Here is a 22,104-nt window from a genome sequence, read left to right on the forward strand (position 1 = left end):
TGTGAGAGAGTTATGTCATTTATGTGTGTTGGCAACTAGAGGAGTGTTAGAGTCAGTTGTTCTGTGGTCGTCACAGTAACAGAATATTAAGGAAGACTGATATAGAAGTCAGTGCTGGGGCCAAAGGTTAGACAGAGTTCTCCCTCAAAACTCACATTCTAATACTGCCTGTACTCTTCTTATAGTGTACTTGCTGATCTCTCAGCTAGTGTGTGTGTGTTTGTGAGAAAGACAGAGAGAGAGCCCACAGCCCTGTTGAAAGTGTTACTCTGTGAGGAACCCTGGGCAGGCTTGGTTTGGCATGCTTTTCCCTGTGCACTGGGAGAGTACAGCCCACTTCCTGTGTCAGACAGGAAGCAACAGAGAGGACAGGAAGGATCCGAGTATTCAGCAACACAGTGTCTGCTGCCTGCATGAGGGCGAGTTCTTGGCATTAACATCAACAATCTGTCTGTCTGTCTGTCTGTCTGTCTGTCTGTCTGTCTGTCTGTCTGTCTGTCTGTCTGTCTGTCTGTCTGTCTGTCTGTCTGTCTGTCTGTCTGTCTGTCTGTCTGTCTGTCTGTCTGTCTGTCTGTCTGTCTGTCTGTCTGTCTGTCTGTCTGTCTGTCTGTCTGTCTGTCTGTCTGTCTGTCTGTCTGTCTGTCTGTCTGTCTGTCTGTCTGTCTGTCTGTCTGTCTGTCTGTCTGTCTGTCTAATGTCCCATTGCAGTTTAGCATTATTTTATTTTTTATTTAAACCACACAAAAAAAGCTTTGGCAAATACTGGAATTCCCTTTGCCATGCAAACGGAGCTGAAACAAATGAAAAGGGAGCGTGAGTAGACTGGAGGCCGAAAACTGTTATCAGACCTGTCATAAGATCCCTTGTGTCTGTCTGTGGCTCTGCTGTCCACTACTCACTGCCGTCATGCAACTGACCTGGGGTCGGTCAGCACTATCTGACCCTCTGAGACAGTAGACCCTGGCTCAGCAGCTCAGGGGAGGGAGACTTTGAGAGGGAGGCCAGAGGCCTTGTAATTTACAGGCCTATCAGTCTCTGTCCATAGTTACAGGTACTGATGGAACCTGGAGGCTGGTGCTCGGCGTGTGGCGGCGGGATTCTGGCCCAGGGGAAGAGGATGTCTTGGGTCAAGCTCCTGGGGGTCGAGGGGTGACTCCTGTGGTTTGGAAGTGGCCGGCGACATGGGGAACATGTTGGTGGCTAGCGCAGGCCTCTTGTCGCCGGTCTCGGTAGGTGAGACCACCACAGTGTGTCTTCTCCAGGCCCGTCTCTTCCTCCTTGTCTCCGGGGAGAGTGGCTTCCTCAGCCCCACGATACGCAGGTCATCAGCCGAGCCCAGCAGGCGCGCACGCACCTGGTCAGCCAGAGACCCTCGCCCTTGACCCTGCCCTGTCCCGCTGGGGGTGAAAGAGGCAGCCTCGCTGGGTGGCAGGGCTTCTTTGGGCCGGGGTGGACGTAGGCTCTCCTGGCTGCTCCCTGTGGAAGGGTTGGTCCTGGATCGGTCCCTCTGGGCCCCTGGTGCCCCAGCTCCCTCCTCCTCTCCTGAAGGCCCAGGGAGGTCCAGCAGGTCCAGAGAACGAGCCTTGGTCTTCCCTCTGTCCTTTAGCTTCTTCCTGGCCAGCGTGTCACATTGGATCAGCTTGTGGGAGTTGAAGGAGGGCCGGGTGTGCAGTCTGTGGGTGGTGGAGGACGACGAGAAGGAGGAGGAGGAGGGGGTGGTGGATCGCGCCCCACCCTCGCTCCTCTCCCCAGGATCCTGAGTGTGTGTGGAGGGGGTGGGGGTGGTGTGCTGGGGTGTGGCGGAGACAGGGTGGGGTTTGTAGTGTGTGTAGAGGAAGCTTCGTTGTCCTGCTGTGGGGGGTTGTATGGGGGGCTGTGTGGGCATAGGGGGTGTGAGTGTGGGTGTAATGGATGCAGGGGGGTGTTTCTCAGGTCTCTCCTGGGTAAGGGAGCGCGAGGCGAATCCGCTCTCATTGTCCGTCTCGCTCACCAGCTCGCTGCGCTCGTCGTCAGCTTCATCGCACCGTCCCTCAGATGCCAGGCTCCGCCCCAGTGTGGAGAGGGTGGAGTAACCGGAGACGATAGAACGAGCGTCCTCTGGCCCCCGCCACGCCCTGCCCTTCACCTCCGACGTCACCGCCTCTTCCTCAGGGAGGAGCATCACCGTCTGCCCTGCTTTCTCTTTCTCACCACCGAACGGCATGCTGGGAACTACCCCCTCCTTTACCTCCACCTGCACTCTCACTCTCTCTACTACAGACTCTTCTTCTTCTTCCTCCTCCTCATCATCTTCCTCCTCCTCCTCTCCCTCTGCTCGTGGGGCGGTGTCTGCTCCTGCCACCACCAACCCCGCCTCTTCTCCCTCCTCCACCCCCAGGTGGCTGGCTTTGATTGGCTCGTGCTCCGAGTCGTCGTCTGTGCTGCTGCCCACGAGGCGGCCGTTGTGGCGATTCCTGCGCTTGCGTCCGGTGACGGCGGACATGATGGACAGGGTCAGAAAGTCCTTGGCAGTGAGGTCTCGCTTTGACCCCCACGACCCCTGAGGCAAAACAAAGTCACATAGGTCAAAGGTGGGACGATTTACACAACCTCAACCATAACTAGATAGTGTGAAGCTACATTTTGTGACTTGCTTCAGCTCTTTGAAAGTATTTTTATGGTCGTGAAGAAGATTGTTTTACGTCTGTGAAACTGTCCCCAGCTTCTGCTATATGTGTGACCAGACGTTGAGTGGCCAGAAGTTCAATAACAAGTATAGAACAGCATAGTTGGCTATACGAGACCTTACCTTAGATTTAGCTGAGTCACTGTTGGTTGAGTCTAAGAGAGGACAAAGAGAGAGGATCAGAGGAGAAAGGTACACTGTAAAGCTGGTCTGTGTTACATGGGAGGGGAGGAGGAGCGTGAATGGCAGCGATGGGGGGGCACAGAGCTGCCGCTTCAGAAGACAATAAACCTTTCTGTTATCTAGCTAGCTAGAGCTTTTAAAACACACTATTTCGACACTGTTATAACACAGGAAATATGACTGCTCTAATGTAACACCAATCCAATTAGTAGAGAGTTGTGCATCCTCTGTGCCTACCTTCTACCCGTCACCTTCCCCTGGGGAACAGAACCATACAGACACTGGTCACACACCATTAACACACAGGACAACGTGTCCTCACAAACCACCGATTGTCATGGAGTTGATCATACTGACTGGTATGTGACCAGGGTTGTTGGAGAGAGGGGCGAGGGTGGGGATAAACAACAGCATTAAGGAATCGCAGCACACACTGATGACATCACGGCAAACACTGATGACATCAACCGGTGAAGGAAGCGTCGGGGAGGAGGGAAGGCAGAATACAAGGTTGAGTAAAGGGTTTGTCAATCACAACACACTTAGTCACACCACCTCGCACACACTCCCTCGCTCTCACACACACACTCTCTGTCACTCACACGCTCACACTCACATAACTAACCTTGTGGGAAGACACAATTCAGTCCCATTCTAAATCCTATTTTCCCTAACCCTAACCTGAAAACCTTACCGTAACCCTAGCTCCTAACCCTAACCTTAACCCCATGGAAATAGCATTTGACCTTGTCGGTACTAAGAAAATGTCCCCAGTTGGTCAAATCTTTTGTTTGTTTACTTTTTTCTATTCTTTGTCTACTATACCACACACACACACACACACACACACACACACACACACACACACACACACACACACACACACACACACACACACACACACACACACACACACACACACACACACACACACACACACACACACACACACCCAGAGTAACACATGAGAGGGCCCATAGAGAATGAGTGGAGCAGGTGAGGCAGACAGGACAGACAGATGGACAGACCACTGTAGAGGGGCTTTCTCTCTCAGTGACAGAGTACACAAAGTGTAGGGTCATCCTCACACACACCTCCTGCCTTAGTCAAGCTGACACAAAGGGAGCCGAGAGCAACTTCCTCTGAAGATGGTGACACATACCAAACACACCCACCACACCCACCCATCTTTCACTAACAAACACCATCACACCAAAACTCACCATTTCTCACGCTCGCACACGCACACACACACGCACGCACGCACGCACGCACGCACACACACACACACACACAGGAATTGGCAGGGGAAGTCCCATCCTACCGCAGTGGCTGCTCCACAGGCTCAGCTAAGAGAGGGATGCAGCGATGTAGAAGAGACAGTGAAGGATGAGTAATAAAGAAGAAAAGAAAACCAGGTGAGAGGAAAGAAGCACAGTCTAGTGATCAAATCAGGAAGGAGAGAAACTCGGCAAGGGCAAATCATTTCAAATGTATGTCATGCCTATTTCCTGGTTGCATGGGATTGGTTCAACTGTGTGGCTGTCAATAATTATTGCCAGTCGCCGATTGGCCAGTTTGGCCACAGTGTGAACCGTGATTGGTCTGCACAGGCTGTCTGTAGCTCAGGGCAGGTTGTGACTGGTGCATTTGGGCAGTGGTGGGCGGGCCCTTACCTGACGCCTCCCCTAGCAGAGCGGTCTTGCCAATGTTGGAGAGCAAGTGGTCGATATTGGGGGCAGGCACCAGGTCCTTCGTGTCTACTGGAGTCTGAAGGGGAGAAGGGCATCGTGTCATAAACAACACATTAACACTGGATTTAAGTCCTGCATCAGAATCGGTGACTTTGTCCCAAATGGCAACCGTTTCTCCATATAATGCGCTATTCTTCCCCGGCCCATGGGGCTCTGGTAAGAAGTAGTGCACCACGAAGGGAATAGGGTGCAATATGAGACGCAGGCAATGACACATAGATCAGATATACTGTATCATATCACATCCCCTGACTTGCAGGATTCTATTTGGGCTGGTTACTGGAGCAGATTACACAGTGAGCTCCAACATGACCGTGTGAACTGAACAACACATAGTCTCCACAGTTTGCAGGGTAAGTCCCACTGTACCTTCTCATCCTTGTCCAGGTCCTCACTGAAAAACCAGAGATACTGTGGGAGGAAACAGAGTGCGAGAGGAGACAGAGAGAAAGAGGAGATCTGTGAGAAGATATTCCCGACAGGGTAGCGCCAGCTCACTGGAGGAGCGTTAACATGAAGCCAGTGAACAGGTTTGTCATTGGTTGGGATGAGAGGGTCACTCACGTGTTGGATGAGCGTCTCGACTATCTTGTAGCGGTCAGGCATGTGAGTCACCATGTCTGTCATGTTGTCTTCAGACGTCCGCACCAGCGTGGGCCCGAACACCAGGGCCAAGTTACGAGGTTCCATCTACACGCACAGAAACAACACATCTCCTCAAAAAACAGTCTTCCTTAACAATAACGCGTTGCTGTGGCGACCACGTGTTAACACACCCGAACAGTAACACCGTGAAAAGTCGGGCACTTTACATAGGGAATAAAGTGCCACTGGGTGCGGGACAAAAGTCGGCCACTATATAGGGAATAGGGTGCCATTTGGGACGCGCAGCCAATAGTAACCCGTTCACGTTAGAGCACCACCATAGCAGTGTCCGGACCTTGTTTTTCTCACAGTGGTCGGCTACCGTCTTCAGATGGCCAACCAGGAACTTGAGAGTGTGGTAGTAATGGTCCGGTAAGTCACGGATCTAAGAGAGAGAGAGAGCGAGAGAGAGCGCGAGAGCGAGAGCGAGAGCGAGAGAGAGAGAGAGAGAGCGCGAGAGAGAGAGAGAGAGCGAGAGAGCGAGAGAGAGAGAGAGAGAGAGAGAGCGAGAGAGCGAGAGAGAGAGAGAGAGAGAGAGAGAGAGAGAGAGAGAGCGAGAGCGAGAGAGAGAGAGAGAGAGCGAGAGAGAGAGAGAAATATGTCAACACCTCTGAGTATCCTGTGTAATCTGCTAGCCCTTGAACATATCATCCTTCCAGGGAAAGACGACATCGGATATGCCAATAGAGGAACACGCTCAGACAACATACCAGTTTTTTCATAGTCTTTAGCCGGTCCCCGGCATCCTCCATCCGGTTAGCGTCGATGAAGTCATTGTACTTATCTGTGAGGACGAGAGTAATATGAATAGTTGCAGTACATTGAAATAAAAACTAACATTAAAAAACATTAAAAAGGAGGATGAATGTGAGCTGATTCCTGCCTTTACTGACGGTTCTTCTACCAAAACGGGGACTCACCGTCAGTGAAGAGGGGCTCCGGAAGTTTCCTGAAGAAAGACTTGAGCAAGCTGCTGATCACGTTCAGGTCCTGCCATTTCTGTGAAGCGGTAAGAACAGGGGGGGGGGGGTCTTTAGAGACAGGGTTGGATCGAATCGTTGATGTTCATATCATCCTTTCCCTATGCTGAACACTTGTATACCCCACTGATGCTGTTTAACACCATCCCACAGATGACTAGATATACTGTGTCTATCTAACCCAGTCACTGTGTACTGAGCCTATTGCTTACTGTACGTTAGGTTGTGTGTGTGTGTGTGTGTGCCCGTGCGACTGGGTTCCTGCTCTGCTCACCTCCTCTGCAGGGTTGATGTCCGACCCCTTGTTGAGCTGGTCCTGAAGGCTGGACACCACTGCGTTGTTCCCTGGGACCCTGTAGATGCCGGTGTACTCCAGACCCATCTCCTCCACCAGCCCACAGCAGATCTCCACGATCATAGGTATGAACTGGGAGGACAGACAGACAGGAGTGGACCCACATAACCTTACCAGCACACAGATACATCATAGTAAACAGTAGACACACACTGACCCATACATGTCCACATGCCATTCATTTTCAGTAAATACTTTAACAGGGCATATACACACACACAGAATGATACATGTACACTATATGATAAGATGAGATTAGAGACTCTGGCTGACCTTGTTGTTGGCGGCTGGCTGGCAGTCTTCGAGCCGCACTCCAAAAGCCTTGGGCGCTGACTTCTTGGACTTCTTCATGATGTTGATCCCCCATGGTGACTTAGGGGGGCTGCTCTCATCTGGGGACAGACAGAGGGACAGCGAGTCAGACAGTCAGACAGACACAGAGTCCGAGCAAACATCCACCTGGAATGACCACTGCTGGCTGGTTCCTGTCTCTGACCTTTGCCCTCAGGTTTGGGTGAGCGCGGCGCCCCGGCAGCGTTCTCCATCTTGGCCAGCAGGAAGGACGGCTTGGCACGGGACACCCTGGGCGAGGAGTCCGGCTTGTTGCCTGTTGGACTGGAGGCAGGGAGAGACAGAGAGAAGAATGTTACAAACGGACTCTACCAGCCAATGGCAAGCAAGATGGATGTACCAAACACTACTGCTGTATAGTGACAGGTATGTGTCCCTCACCTCTGTTTCCTGTAGTCATTGAGCTTCTTACTGATCAGAGCCTGTCTTGAGAATCCCAGCTCCTGAGACAAACACACAGTCCACTCCCTCATCAATACAGGCTTACAATGTAACAACACCAGTGAAGAAAGGTGACATGTGCAACAATGTTGCAGGAGATACATAAATAGAAGGCAGTCTGTGACATAATATATGAGGGTTCTAGGGTCAGAGTTGAAAGGGTTCTAGGGTCAGAGTTGAGAGGTCAGTTGAGAGGTGAGAGTGGTGCCCTCTGACCCACCTCATTGTCCGTCTTGCTGTTCTCACTGATGACCTTGATCCAGTCCAGCATGTCCTCTCTGTCCTCGGCCTGCAGCAGGTACTCACAAAAGTCCTGAGTGGTCAGACGCAGTGCGTGCTTGCGCTTGGTCTCGCTGTACGCTATGTCCACCAGGCAGCCCCGGATGCTGATTGGCTGCTCCTCGTCGGCATCGCCTCCCAGAGTGGCGCCCCGCAGGACCGCCTCCCGCTTGTCCTTGTAGAGGAAGAGCGAGTGGGAGCGCAACACCGAGAAGACCCGCCTCCACGGACGCATGCCGCTGCCCACCTTCTGCAACACAGAACGGAACGGAGAGAGTGAGAGACAGAGAGGACACAGAGAGAGAGAGAGGAAATGGTTCATTAAACTGCAGCAGGTCCTATTCCTCTACTCGTTCTTTCCTGCTTTCTCCTCCCTCTCTCTCACCTTGCCCTTCTCCGTGAGGATCTGTTTGTAGTGCAGCCATCCCTCTCTCCATATGTCACTGTAGCTGATGCTGCCCAGCTCTGAGGTGGAGTGGCGTTTGGAGCGCACCTCCTCCGCTGCCCCCAGACTGTCCAGAGACTAACACACACACACACACACACACACACACACACACACACACACACACACACACACACACACACACACACACACACACACACACACACACACACACACACACACACACACACACACAGGGTCAAAAGTTACACACCACTCCACAACAAGTTTTTAGGATAAACACACTGAAAAAAAACCCAGATGGATTCAGACACACTCCCCAAGCTGCCAGGTCCTCTGCAATCAGCAGTGTGGTCACGTGTAGGGTACAGCCTACTGTTGTTGTGAAACAGGGGGAAAACTCACCCCATCAGTGAAGAAACTCTTCACTCTCTTTGGCAGCCTCCTATGGAGAATAAAACGGAGGGTTAGTTTTAAAATGACTTCCGCAAGATTTCCTACGAATTGAATTGATCATATGCTCCAGACGAATCCCTCTTAAATCGCTTTCCCACGTCTCCCCCCGGTGTTCCGTTACTCACGAGAAGACGCGGCCCTCCTCTCCCCTGAAGGTGTTGAGTCCCTCGTCACATGACTTGGAGCGTTCCGTGGTGATGGCTAGAAGATAGGAGGAACGGCGACTGGATTTAATACTGCCTGCTCAGTGGGAGACGGAGCGATTGAGGGAAAGAAATAAAGAGAGAAAGAAGGAAAGAAGGAAGGAAAGAGAAGAATGTAGATGTAATGGCAGTCGGAGGATGAGAGAAGGTTAAGGAGTGTGGGGTTAAGAGACGAGGGTGAGCGGTTGACAGAGAGCTGGAGGGTGGTTGGGTGAGGTGGTTGGGGTGAGGTAGCGGGTGAAGAGGTGGGCTGGCAGGATGGACTCAGGTTAGGTTAGATCTTCTCAGGTCACTTCGCTCACTACTGTCGTGCAAGGGGAGTCTGTCTGTCAGACTGGGCTAAAGCTGGGTGTACGAGGACCTCTGGACTTTCTGGACTTCATGCTCTAGTCTATACAGAGGAAAACACACTTTCTACCAAAGGTAGAGAGTAACCACATTCACTTCAGTGACGCATATGCATCTGCCTAGGCGGTTAGTCCACCGAGGAGAGACTACATTTGCTTTAGGGTGCGCATGCATCTTACCGGGCACAAAGAAGTACACAAGGCCTATTCACTGGAGGCTAATTGACCTCTTCGCCATGGAAAAATTGTCAATCAACTCATGCAGAGAGACAAAGGAGCATGCTGTGTACAGTAAGCCATTCTCTCCATAGATGTGGAGGTGGCATGTCTGCTCGCATGGTACCAGACACCGCAGAGAGGGGTGCTGGGTGGGTTCCGGTATGGCTGCATGCAGGGGGGGTCGGTCCGGGGTAGTCCGGCTCAAGGGGGACACTCACTGCAGTCGTGTGAGAAGAGCCTGGTTAGGGGGAAGGTGAAGGTGGGGGAGGCGGGGCTGGTGACGATGGCGGGCGCTGAGCTCATGCCGCTGGACACCACGGAGGAGGCGGGTACGTGGCGGGCACGGAGGTCAGCGCTGGGGCTCGTCGGCTCATCTGTGTGTGTGGGGGGGGTAGAAGGGGGGTAGAGGGAGGAGGAGAGGGAAGGACAGAGGGAAGGGAAAGGGCAAAGGTGGGGAGACAGGAGAGGAAGAAGGGAGGAAGGGAAGTAGAGGGAAGGTTAGGAAAGGGAAGAGGGCAGAGTGCAGAATCAAGGGTGAGAGGACGAGAGGGAAGGATAGAGGGAGGAGGGGAGAGGATTTGAAGGAAGGGAGAGCGATGAGGTACCACCAGAGGGTGACCATAAAGGACAGAGATACTGTTTTCAAAAGGGAATGTACTCACTTTCTCTGTCCTTCTAACACACAAACACCGTACACACAGATTATAACATGTGTTCTATGAAGCATCTTCAACGAGAAAGTGGATGAAAATGGTCAGGAAAGAACAAAGCAGAAATGCAATTTAGAACTTCAATAAGGTATCTGTAAATGAGCAATATTACAGCTCTATTGCATTACAAAAACACACACACACACGGACAATAGACAAACTAATAAGGTGGAAAGTAAAACGACATACAGAGAGATTGAAACAACGCCCTGCGGCCTCCATGAGAACAGTTCTTCAAATAGAAACGGAAAAAGGCTTCGAGTACCATGTAATAACGCTCGGTTTCAGTTCTTTATCAACTAGCGGGTCGGGAAGAATGTGTAAGGCGGTGTGTGATTCAGTGTGTTCATTTGTGTGAGCGCACTACACTGGTTAGCTGCTAGGCATTTTCAAAATGAAAGCAGTCATTTCAAAGTTGAATGACAGAAATACATAAAACAACCATAAGTAATATATCGAAGATCAGGGTTGAGGAGTAACGGATTACATGCAATGTGTTACATATAACTGATTACACAAAAAAAAACGAACAGTAATCCGTTACGTTACCAGCAAAAAACATTGTAATCAGATGCCAGATTCCGTTGAAAAACTAGATAACTTTTAAATTCATAAAGGATGTTGCCGATTTTTTGTTGTTGTTGACACCTTTCTGTTTCCTCAAAGACATTGAAATCAGCATTGAAAAAAAAAGGAGCAGGTTTAAATTGGTTCCACCTGAGCGAGTCTGACCACAAGTCAGGGACCGTCTGATGGGTAGCGGGAAAAGAGCAGGAATAGGCTTTGGTAGGCTTACAGTCCAAGCGGTCTTCCAATGGTGAGACTGCTGTCAGCATCCAAAGATTCCACAACCTACTTGAACAAAGGCATGGAGGTCAGGACGACAGCAGTGGTGTAGACTACGGGCGACACGGATATCACGTATTGTTGACATCTACATACATGGCGCACTGACTCACACTGCTGCTCGGGCTTTTTCTTTCTTACGGATTGTCGTTTTTGTCGACGACTGTGCATTTTGAACCCAATAAATGGTTGAATTTAAGAGGTTTAAGCTGCCTATCGTGTATTGTTTTTGCGACCGGTGGACGGCCACGAGTGAAGAATTCACTCTTGCAACCGCAGCATAGTGCAGATCCCAGTCTATGGAATAACACTTTGAGGGACTTCCTCCATTCTAAACTATGTGGTATTGTGCTCCACATACTGTCAAAAACAACTCCTGTACACAGCACTTCCTGTACACAAACCACGGCGAGGCCACACACCGCTCCAACACTATCATCCAGTGGGATGACGACATGACGGTGGTAGGCCTGATCACTGGCGACGACGACACAGCCTACAGGGAGGAGGTCAGTGACCTGACAGTGTGGTCCCGGGACAACGACCTCTCCCTCAACCTCATTAAGACCAAGGAGCTGATCGTGGACTACAGGGAATGGGGGTCCGAGCACGCCCCCATCCACATCGACGGGGCTGTAGAGGAGCAGGTTCCGAGGGTTCACGTCCCCCGGGATCCAAATCACTCAGGACTTAAAATGATCCACACACACACGCACAGTCGTGAAGAGACAGCGCCTCTTCCCCACTCAGGAGTTTGAAAAAGGTTGGCACGGGGCCTTCAAATCCATGTTCTACGGCTTCTTGACGGGCTGCGTCATTGCTTGGTATGACAACAGCATAGCGCTACAGAGGGTGGTGCGGACAGCTCAGTACATCACTGGGGCTGAGTTCCCTATCAGGCGGTATGCAAGGAAGGCCCGGGAAAGACTCCAGCCACCCAAGTCATAGACTGTTCTCTCTGCTTCCGCATGGCAAGCGGAGTCTGACACCAACAGGCTCCTGAACCGCTTCTGTTCCCAAGCCATAAGACTGCTAAATAGACCCTTGTATATCTTTGTATTTCTTATTTCTTTACTTTTGCACTCACTATGCACACTCACAGGAGTCTACACAATCACACACACTGACACTCCAACACGCACATACCATGCACACACATTTATACTGACTTTATACACGCACACACACTCACGTACATACAATCTTCCTTTGCGCTGCTGCTACTGTTTATCATGTATCCTGATGCCTACTCACCTTACCCCTATACATATATACCTCCATCAATCTAGTATCCCTGCACATTGTAAATGTGGTATTGGAACTGACCCTGTATATAGCTACTGACCCTGTATATAGCTACTGACCCTGGAACTGACCCTGTATATAGCTACTGACCCTGGAACTGACCCTGTATATAGCTACTGACCCTGTATATAGTTACTGACCCTAGAACTGACCCTGTATATAGCTACTGACCCTGTATATAGCTACTGACCCTGTATATAGCTACTGACCCTGGAACTGACCCTGTATATAGCTACTGACCCTGTATATAGTTACTGACCCTAGAACTGACCCTGTATATAGCTACTGACCTTGGAACTGACCCTGTATATAGATACTGACCCTGGAACTGACCCTGTATATAGTTACTGACCCTGGAACTGACCCTGTATATAGCTACTGACCCTGGAATTGACCCTGGAACTGACCCTGTATATAGCTACTGACCCTGGAACTGACCCTGTATATAGTTACTGACCCTGGAACTGACCCTGTATATAGCTACTGACCCTGGAATTGACCCTTTATATATAGCTACTGACCCTGGAACTGACCCTGTATATCGTTACTGACCCTGGAATTGACCCTGTATATAGCTACTGACCCTGTATAAAATTACTGACCCTGGAACTGACCCTGTATATAGCTACTGACCCTGGAACTGACCCTGTATATAGTTACTGACCCTGGAACTGACCCTGTATATAGCTACTGACCCTGGAACTGACCCTGTATATAGCTACTGACCCTGGAACTGACCCTGTATATAGTTACTGACCCTGGAACTGACCCTGTATATAGCTACTGACCCTGGAATTGACCCTGTATATCGTTACTGACCCTGGAATTGACCATGTATATAGCTACTGACCCTGTATATAATTACTGACCCTGGAACTGACCCTGCATATAGTTACTGACCCTGGAACTGACCCTGTATATAGTTACTGACCCTGGAACTGACCCTGTATATAGCTACTGACCCTGGAACTGACCCGGTATATTGTTACTGACCCTGTATATAGCTACTGACCCTGGAACTGACCCTGTATATAGCTACTGACCCTGGAACTGACCCTTTATATAGCTACTGACCCTGGAACTGACCCTGCATATAGTTACTGACCCTGGAACTGACCCTGTATATAGCTACTGACCCTGGAACTGACCCTGTATATAGCTACTGACCCTGGAACTGACCCTGTATATAGGTACTGACCCTGGAACTGACCCTGTATAAAGCTACTGACCCTGGAACTGACCCTGTATATAGCTACTGACCCTGGAACTGACCCTGTATAAAGCTACTGACCCTGGAACTGACCCTGTATATAGCTACTGACCCTGGAACTGACCCTGTATATAGTTACTGACCCTGGAACTGACCCTGTATAAAGCTACTGACCCTGGAACTGACCCTGTATATAGCTACTGACCCTGGAACTGACCCTGTATACAGCTACTGACCCTGGAACTGACCCTGTATATAGCTACTGACCCTGGAACTGACCCTGTATACAGCTACTGACCCTGGAACTGACTCTGTATAAAGCTACTGACCCTGTATAAAGCTACTGACCCTGGAACTGACCCTGTATAAAGCTACTGACCCTGGAACTGACCCTGTATATAGCTACTGACCCTGGAACTGACCCTGTATAAAGCTACTGACCCTGGAACTGACCCTGTATATAGCTACTGACCCTGGAACTGACCCTGTATATAGCTACTGACCCTGGAACTGACCCTGTATATAGCTACTGACCCTGGAACTGACCCTGTATACAGCTTCTTACTTTCTCGTATTCTTATTATTTATTGAAAAAATGTCTTGTTTGTTTTTGTTCTACCGTCTGTTATTTTTCGCACTAATTATTGATTACTGCATTGTTGGGTTTAGAGCTCGCAGGAAAGGCATTTCCCTGTTGTTACGCGTGACATTAAAGTACAAAGCGATGGGTTAAAAGAAGCCTACATACACCATAGTGCGACATCGGCTATGTAAACTCTAACGTTGATTTATCCTGCAATAGTAATCTAAAAGTAACTGAAAAGTCATCCGATTGTTACTGAGTTTGGGTGATCCAAAAGTTACATTACTGATTACAATTTTGGAAAGGTAACTAGTAACTCTAGCAGATGTCAGTTAGAAAGTAACCTACCCAACCTTGTCCAAGATAACCCTACCACGTTCACCTCAACCATTCTAAAACACACACAAGGGGATGTGAAACCAGCCAGCCACAACACAATTTCTGACTGACACAGAGGATTATGGACCAGACTATTGTTTGCATTTAGGGATGGAAGGGTAGGGTTTTGCCCATGTTTAACCTTTGTAGCTTCAGGTCCTAATGCTGGCCTCACTAATAACCATGGCTGCTGCGCCTGTCTGTGAGTACCTTCACTAAACAGCAGAGGGCAGCAGATCTTCAGTCTCAAATGGAAGCTATGGCTCAAAGACGACTTGGCTCTCAACTCGAAAGCAACCCCTATAGCCTTGACTTGAACTTTTGAAACGGAATGTCATGCTTTCTTGTGTCGTTACAAGGTGCTCAAAACGTAACTTTTCATGCAACACTCATCCCTCTCTCCCCCATGTCTGTTTCTTCTCTCACCATACCTCTCCACAGACATATTACATTTACATTTAAGTCATTTAGCAGACGCTCTTATCCAGAGCGACTTACAAATTGGTGCATTCACCTTATGACATCCAGTAGAACAGTCACTTTACAATAGTGCATCTAAATCTTAAAGGGGGGGGGTGAGAAGGATTACTTATCCTATCCTAGGTATTCTCCCCTCTATTCCATCTCTGCTTCCACTTTCACTGCCTTCCACCTGCTTTCCTCTGTCTCTCCCTCACAACCTCCTCTTCTCTCCGTATCCGTCCGTTTCTCGTCTCGGGTGCTAGGGCCAGCCCAACAGAGGCAGTAGGAGAAGAGGCGGAAACATTCCCAATCTGGGATGTGGAATCTGCCTGTTTACAGCCGAGCCCAGAAATAGCCGCTCTCGCTGCCTGTGGGTTTAACAAAGGCCATCATTAACAGAGCCAGCAGCAGCAGAGCAGCGCCAGTAGAGAGAGGAGCTCCCAGCCACCACACTACAGGACTTAGAATGGAGCAAGGCTCTATACTAGTACAACACACTCCTATAGCCTACTACCACTTCCCCTTCTCCATAGGAGACGCCATGACCTCACCCGCTCACACAGAGACACAGAGAGAGGGTGAAAGAGAGATGCCTTTGAGAGCATAGGCCATGTTTTGGCTAGCTGAGTATGCGTGTGTGTGTGTGTGTGTGTGTGTGTGTGTGTGTGTGTGTGTGTGTGTGTGTGTGTGTGTGTGTGTGTGTGTGTGTGTGTGTGCGTGTGTGCGTGCGTGCGTGCGTGCGTGCGTGCGTGCGTGCGTTGTGTGGAGGGTAGTGGCTCTGTGTGTCTGTTGTGGGGAGGGTATAGTGTGGAGGGGCTGTGGACTGGTGAGTACCCCTTCCATCTCCCAGTGGTACACAAAGGCAGCATTGAGGGCGGTGGGCAGAGAGGGCAATGCCTGAGGCTGGCAGTGTGACAGAGACAGTCTGGACCCCTACTGTACTGTGACTCACAGGGGGTCCCACTACCACCAGGCCCCCTGTCCCACCATCGAGACTTCTGGCTTCTCATCCTAATAAGACCCAATCCTAGGATTTACAGTATAAACGCTCCAATACGTAATTCCTTTCATTGTTTTTTTACATTTACATTTAAGTCATTTAGCAGACGCTCTTATCCAGAGCGACTTACAAATTGGTGCATTCACCGGTTTTGCTACCACAAGCTACCAACACTATTCAAAAAGGGGACTACAGTGAGTGAAAGCACCATATAGAGAAACGCTAAATCAAACAACCGATACTAGAGGGCAAGAGAATCCAACCACCACCCTGGACCGCACAGACTCCGTGCTTTTGTGCGTCTGTCTACTACACAGCCTCATCCTCTACAGCCTATTAAATCATGTTCCCAAACAACCAGATCACAGATCCTATCAGGGAGAGGAAAAGATGGAGAGATAGAGAAACAGCAAGACAGGAGTTTGAAGTCTTTGGTCATTAAACGTGCCTCAGCTTGCGTCCCTGACTCTTGAGCAGGAAGGAAGAGAAGCAGCAAGAATTTTCTCCGTTCCCTGGTTTTCTTCCTTGTCAAATCTCTTTCTTTATAGGTCTCTCTCGCTCTCTGTGTTCCTCAAGGTTTGGCCCCACATTGAGGGCATCTATCCATCTCTCCATTTTAACGGAGGCTCAAGTCTCCGACGCAGCTCATTTGAATCCGCTCTGCCACTTTGCTGACCTCAGTTGTTGTCCTGACCATCTGAGGGTGTGGAGTAGCCTACCTTGCTTATAGATTGTCTGCATACTCCTTGGATTTCGTCACATTTGATTGTGTTACAAAGTGGGATTAAACTGGATTTAACTGTCATTTCTTTTGTCAACGATCTACACGAGATACTCTAAACTCTAAAGTTAAAGATGAAATAAAAAGAAAAGAGTAATATGCCTTGATTAGTTCATGAATAATAATAATAATGATTAGTCACCCCCCTGAGTCGGTACATGTTAGGAGCACATTTGGCAGACGACGGCAGCTGTGAGTCTGGTGAGTAAACCTAAGAGCTTCTCCCACCTGTATTGTGAGATATTAGCCCATTATCCTTAAAAAAAAAAATAATAATAATCTTCAAGCTCTGTCAAGGTGTTGGGGATCATGGCTAGACAGCAATTTTTCATGTCTTGCCATACATTTTCAAGCAGATTTAAGTCAAAACCTGTAACTTGGTTATTTCCAAAGTCAAGCATACCCATACCACGATGCAGTCACCGCCATGCTTGAGAATTAGGAGGCAGTTACTCAGTGGTGTTTTGGACCTAAACAAAAGGCTTTGCATTTTGGCCAAAAAGTGTATTCCTTTGCCGTGTTTTATTTGCAATATTGCATTAGTGCCTTATCGCATATATATGCATGTTTTGGAATATTTTTTATTCAGTATATCTGTATTCGTCTTTTCACTCTGTCATTTAGGTTAGTATTGCGGAGTCACTACAATGTTGTTGACCCATCTTCAGTTTTCTCCCATCACTGCCATTGAACTCTGTAACTGTTTTAAAATCACCAATGGCCTCATGGTAACATCCCTGTGCGCGCGCACACACACACACACACACACACACACACACACACACACACACACACACACACAGTTTCATTCCTGTCCTGCAGCTCAGTTCAGAAGGACGACTGTATCTTTGTGTCTGGGTGATGTAAATACATCCCCCACAGCATAATGATTAACTTGGCCATGCTTAAAGAGATATATTCAATGTCTGATTTGTTATTGTTACCCATCTACCAATCACTGCCCTTCTTTATGAGGCGTTTGAAAAGCTCCCTGGTCCTTGTAGTTGAATCTGTGCTTGAAATTCAGTTCTTGACTGAGGGACCTTACATATGTGGTATGTATGGGGGACAGAGGAAGGGTTAGTCATTTATAAATCACATCAACCCCTATTATTTCTCACAGAGTGAGTCCATGTAACTTATGTGATTTGTTAAGCCACAGTTTACTCCTGAACTCATTTAGGCTTGTCTAAAAAAAGGGGCTGAATACTTATGCAACAACTCTATTTCAGTTATTCAAGTTTGATTAATTTGTTCAAATTTGTTGAATTTTCTTTTCACTTTGAGATGATGGAGTATTTTGTGTCGATCAATGACATAATTAAACTGTTCAATCCCACTGTGTAAACGCAACAAAATGTGAAGAAGGTTCAAGGGGGTGTAGACTTCCTATAGGTACTGCATGTGGCCCTGGCCTGGTCCTGCCTTAGCTGTGGTTGGTTGGTTTACCTGTGGTTTGACTGTAGGGCTAGAGGCTATGGTCTGTTGATCAGTACTGTACAGGATGTAGGAGTAGCTGGCTATTTACTGAGGCCCTGTTATGTTCATCATGTGTTCTTTCAGCAGCAGAAGAGAGGCAACAAGCTGAGACACGGCCAGATACCTCCTGTTCTGTTCTCTCAAACACACACTGTACATACATACATACATACATACATACATACATACATACATACATACATACATACATACATACATACATACATACATACATACATACATGCATGCATGCATGCATGCATGCATGCATGCATGCATGCATACATACATACATACATACATACATACATACATACATACATACATACATACATACATACATACATACATACATACATACATACATACATACATACATACATACATACATACATACATACATACATACATACATACATACATACATACATACATGCATACATACATGCATGCCAAAAGTTAAGGTTATTATTAGAGTTTCAACCAATTCATTTATACTATTCTTCTCTTTTTTTGTTGTCATTTAGCAGACGCTCTTATCTAGAGCGACTTACAGGAGCATTTAGGGTTAAATGCCTTGCTCAAGGGCACATCGGCGGATTTGTCACCTAGTCGGCTCGGGGATTCAAACCAGCAACCGTTTGGTTACCGGGCCAACGCTCTTAACCGCTAGGCTACCTGTCACCCAACTTGGCTGGAATTCAAATGGAATTCATGGCAGTGACATAGAGAGAGAAACATATTCAAGGCAGACAGACTGAAAGCTAGTGAGAGACATAAAGTCAGCTTCCACCTCCTCTCCTGTGAATGGAAAGGGGATCTGAGAGACTTGGTGAGGAGGGGGGGGGGGGGTTAGTGAAGTCCCGTAACATATGATTCAATCAAACACTACTAATACTGTCTGCATGTCTGTGGGAAGTGACAGTATTACCCAACACAAACAAAGAAACAGACTGGAGACAGAGTGAGGAGAAGCCCGGAGCCTGGCCACACAGGTAGACTCACAGAGGAAATGAAGGGCACAGAGAGAATGGTTCTATTCTCTAAATAGAGGCCAAGTAAATAGTCTATGTCCCCCCCCCCCCTTTCTGGTTAATGTTTCTGGTAAGCTTCTTGTTTATTATTACAAACAGTTAGTTTCCAGTAAGTTAAAGTAAGATCAATCAGGAGGAATATGTTTGTGTCTTAAACGGAAGTGTGAGTGATGGGGGTATTCAAGTCACATGGAGGGGTTGGGAGAGGAAGAGGAGGAGTGTGTGGTGGTGGAGGTGCTTACCTATAAAGGGAATGGAGGCCATTGCGTCATCCTCTACAGACAGGGGGGCCAGGTTGCCATTGGTACGGTGCGGGGCACCATCTCCTGAGGGGCGAGGGGCAGGGGCAGTGTCGTGGGGGTCAGGGGGAACACAGGGGGTTCTGTGCCATCTACAGGCAGGGTGTAGTGTGGGGGTGGCGCATGGCGTGGGTGCTCCTTCGTCCCGTGGGGGTTTCTGTCTCAGTTTGACTTCCTGGGTCTGAGCTAGCACCTCCGCCTGGCCTTCCACTGCCCCTCTCTCATGGTTAGTGGGGCGGTAGGCCCTGTCAAGGGGCTCGGGGGTGGCGGAGGCCAGGGGTGATGGAACTGAGGGGACAACACCCTCTGGGGGGCTGGTTTTGGGGGTGGGGGCCCAGCTGAGGTGGGGGCCAAGGTAGGAGGGGTCCCTGAAGGAGGGTTGCTGCATGATGCGGCCTGTCTTGCGGTTGAAGGAGGGGCTGTAGCTGCGGTAACCTACTGGCTGGTCATCCAGGCTCTGTCCGGTGGGCAGACGTCTGCTCTGGGGGGCTGGTTGTTGGGGCTGGGGCAGTGGGTGAGACTGTGAGTGGGGTTGGGGGGTGGTTTTGTGGTGCGGCTGTGCTTGTCGGCCCATAGAGGGGGCCGGTGCGACACCGTAATGGTTCCCCTGCCTCTGGTAGGCCTCAGTCCTGGGTGCTTGCTGTGAGGCCTGCTGCAGCCAGGCGGGCCTCTCGGAACGGGGCGACTCCAACATCTCCAGCGAACGGCCATAGCGGTCGTACTGTACCAGCAGGTTCTCCGATCGGGCTCTGCTGCCGTAGGAGGAGGGGTGACTCTGGTCCCGGGCCCCCTCCCAGTCTCCGTAGGTCCAAGAAGGGTCCCCGTGGGGGCCGGGGCCCGACTGCTGCAGTAGCATCAGGGTATCCTGGGAGGCACTGTGGGGCCAGCCGCCCGGACCCCGGCGGTGGCACCCAGGGCCTGTCTCACACAGCCTGTCCTGAGAGTAGCTGCGGTGGCGTTGGTGCATGCTGCCACTGCGGCCCTGACGCTGCTCAGCAGCTTGGCTGTAGTACCACTCAGACAGGGCCTGTTGGCAATGCTGGCTGCGGCTGGGGCTCGGCTGGGGAGGGCTGGCCCAGGCCTGGCTGCCTTTCTGGGGCTGAGAGGAGGCGGTGGTGGCAGTGCTAGCAGCATTGTGGTTGACATAATGGACATGCAGAGGGCTGCTGAGGGGCCCTCCTGAAGAAGAAGATGAGGAGTAGGAGCGGCCCCTGGTCTGTCCTGTAGGCTGCTGCCCGGTCACACCGTACTGGATCTCCTCTGTCCTGTAGGGGGGGCTACTGTGGCACACGCCCCCCGGCTCTCCGCCCAGTCCCTCCTGCCAGCTGGCCGGGCTGCCCACGGTGGAGCGGTTGTCCAGGGGGGACAAGGGGCTGGCGGAGCCTGCCCAGCGGCTCCAGTTGTCCAGCTGGTTCTGGCCCATGGGGGCCGGGGCCCCGGCGGGAGGCTGGGACTTGGTGCGGGGAGCGTAGCAGAGGGGCGGGGGTACCGGAAGGTTCCGGGCTCCCCCTGTGTAAGGCTCGTTGCCCCTCAGGTAGGCATCCTGGGAGTATGCCTGTAGGTGGAGACAAGAGAGGGAGAGAGCTGAGACACAAATAGGAGGAGTTCAGGTGACGAACAGAGGTCAGAGGGGAGGAAGGAGCGGGATCAGTAGATGGACTCAATGATTCAATACAACTGCTTTGACAGTCACAGGTTTCACCGGCACAGCATTCCACTAAAGCTCCTTGTTAACTATGATGTTGCACTCGCAAGCGACATCGAGAATCATCTGCGTTCATCCTCCTACCACCTCAGTCTGCTCAGCCACAGTGACTCTCAGGGGCCCCAACTCAGCCTCCAACACAAACACAGCTACTCGTTAGCTGCAGGCACTAGCACGCGCCTTGAGCCAGAGCCACAGCACAGCAACCGTCTGCAGCCGCACAGACCCACAGCAATGTTCCCGAATACAGCACTTCAACAAAACACTGACTTAAAACAGCAGCAAATCTGGATCTATCAAAACCAGCACAGAGTCTCACTGCTACAGCTAGCTTGATCCAATATACCCGCAACAACAACACACATCTGAAGCATCGTTCAGCGTTCAAGCCCCCCAAGCTACAGCCGCAACACCGATTAAGAAACGACAAAGCCACAGACTTAAAACATCTTTGCCCGAAATGAATTCACATCAAAAGGCAACACTTACAGATGAAGTGTTCAGCTGGTGTTCAGGCTTCACCTCAGAGAGCAGGGCAGGCCCACACTCAGTCTGGCAGTGTCTCTCAGGCTCAATACTGGCTTGAAGTCACTCACAGAGGAAGAGGAGAGGAGGGGAACTCCTCAATGCACCAGTCTGTTTGCTTCCCACAGACACTAACACTCCCGCCGCTACAATTTTACCACTCTCTTTCCTTCTTTCTCGAGGTTATGTCTCAACTTCTTCTTTACACTCCTCTTTTTGTCTCTCGCTGTTCTTTTCTGCTATCTGTCGAACTTTCTTCTTCGTTCAGTATGCCGTCCTCAGACAAGCCTTTCCAAAGTCCCTCTTCCCTCTCTCTCTCTCTCTCTCTCTCTCTCTCTCCCTCACTCTACCCTGTGGGAGGGTGGAAGGGGGCGTAACTAGTGCTGGTGATGTCACCATTGGAATGCAACCGATGCCCGTGGTGCAGTGAGGGGCAGAGTGAGAGGAGAGGAGGGTGGAGGAGTGGAGGGGTAGGGGAGTGGTAGTGGGGTTGAAGGAGGACA

At 50.1% G+C, this 22,104-nt stretch overlaps 1 protein-coding gene across 10 annotated transcripts in view; it reads right to left on the reverse strand.

The window, feature by feature from the left end:
* Window positions 1-620: 620 nt before the first annotated feature.
* The window catches only part of LOC124015294 (rho GTPase-activating protein 23-like), a 92,310-nt gene continuing 70,826 nt past the window's right edge, over window positions 621-22,104 (reverse strand). For 5 of the 10 annotated variants that reach the window (XM_046330446.1, XM_046330443.1, XM_046330444.1 and 2 more), the window contains exons 7-24: window positions 19,315-20,926; window positions 9,503-9,658; window positions 8,641-8,755; window positions 8,465-8,504; window positions 8,039-8,176; window positions 7,595-7,903; window positions 7,315-7,376; window positions 7,079-7,197; window positions 6,856-6,974; window positions 6,502-6,654; window positions 6,168-6,246; window positions 5,958-6,031; window positions 5,543-5,632; window positions 5,167-5,292; window positions 4,972-5,013; window positions 4,525-4,618; window positions 2,789-2,820; window positions 621-2,539 (exon numbers count right to left, since the gene is read on the reverse strand). In XM_046330446.1, the coding sequence (XP_046186402.1) occupies window positions 1,046-2,539; window positions 2,789-2,820; window positions 4,525-4,618; window positions 4,972-5,013; window positions 5,167-5,292; window positions 5,543-5,632; window positions 5,958-6,031; window positions 6,168-6,246; window positions 6,502-6,654; window positions 6,856-6,974; window positions 7,079-7,197; window positions 7,315-7,376; window positions 7,595-7,903; window positions 8,039-8,176; window positions 8,465-8,504; window positions 8,641-8,755; window positions 9,503-9,658; window positions 19,315-20,926 (4,854 nt within the window). In that variant the 3' untranslated portion in view covers window positions 621-1,045. Of the gene's footprint in view, window positions 2,540-2,788; window positions 2,821-4,172; window positions 4,198-4,524; window positions 4,619-4,971; window positions 5,014-5,166; window positions 5,293-5,542; window positions 5,633-5,957; window positions 6,032-6,167; window positions 6,247-6,501; window positions 6,655-6,855; window positions 6,975-7,078; window positions 7,198-7,314; window positions 7,377-7,594; window positions 7,904-8,038; window positions 8,177-8,464; window positions 8,505-8,640; window positions 8,756-9,502; window positions 9,659-19,314; window positions 20,927-21,565; window positions 21,911-22,104 lie in introns of those variants that run through there. The other 5 variants (XM_046330447.1, XM_046330448.1, XM_046330440.1 and 2 more) reach the window with 5 other exon arrangements.

The sequence above is a fragment of the Oncorhynchus gorbuscha genome, linkage group LG26, assembly GCF_021184085.1.
Source record: "Oncorhynchus gorbuscha isolate QuinsamMale2020 ecotype Even-year linkage group LG26, OgorEven_v1.0, whole genome shotgun sequence".
NCBI lineage: Eukaryota > Metazoa > Chordata > Actinopteri > Salmoniformes > Salmonidae > Oncorhynchus > Oncorhynchus gorbuscha.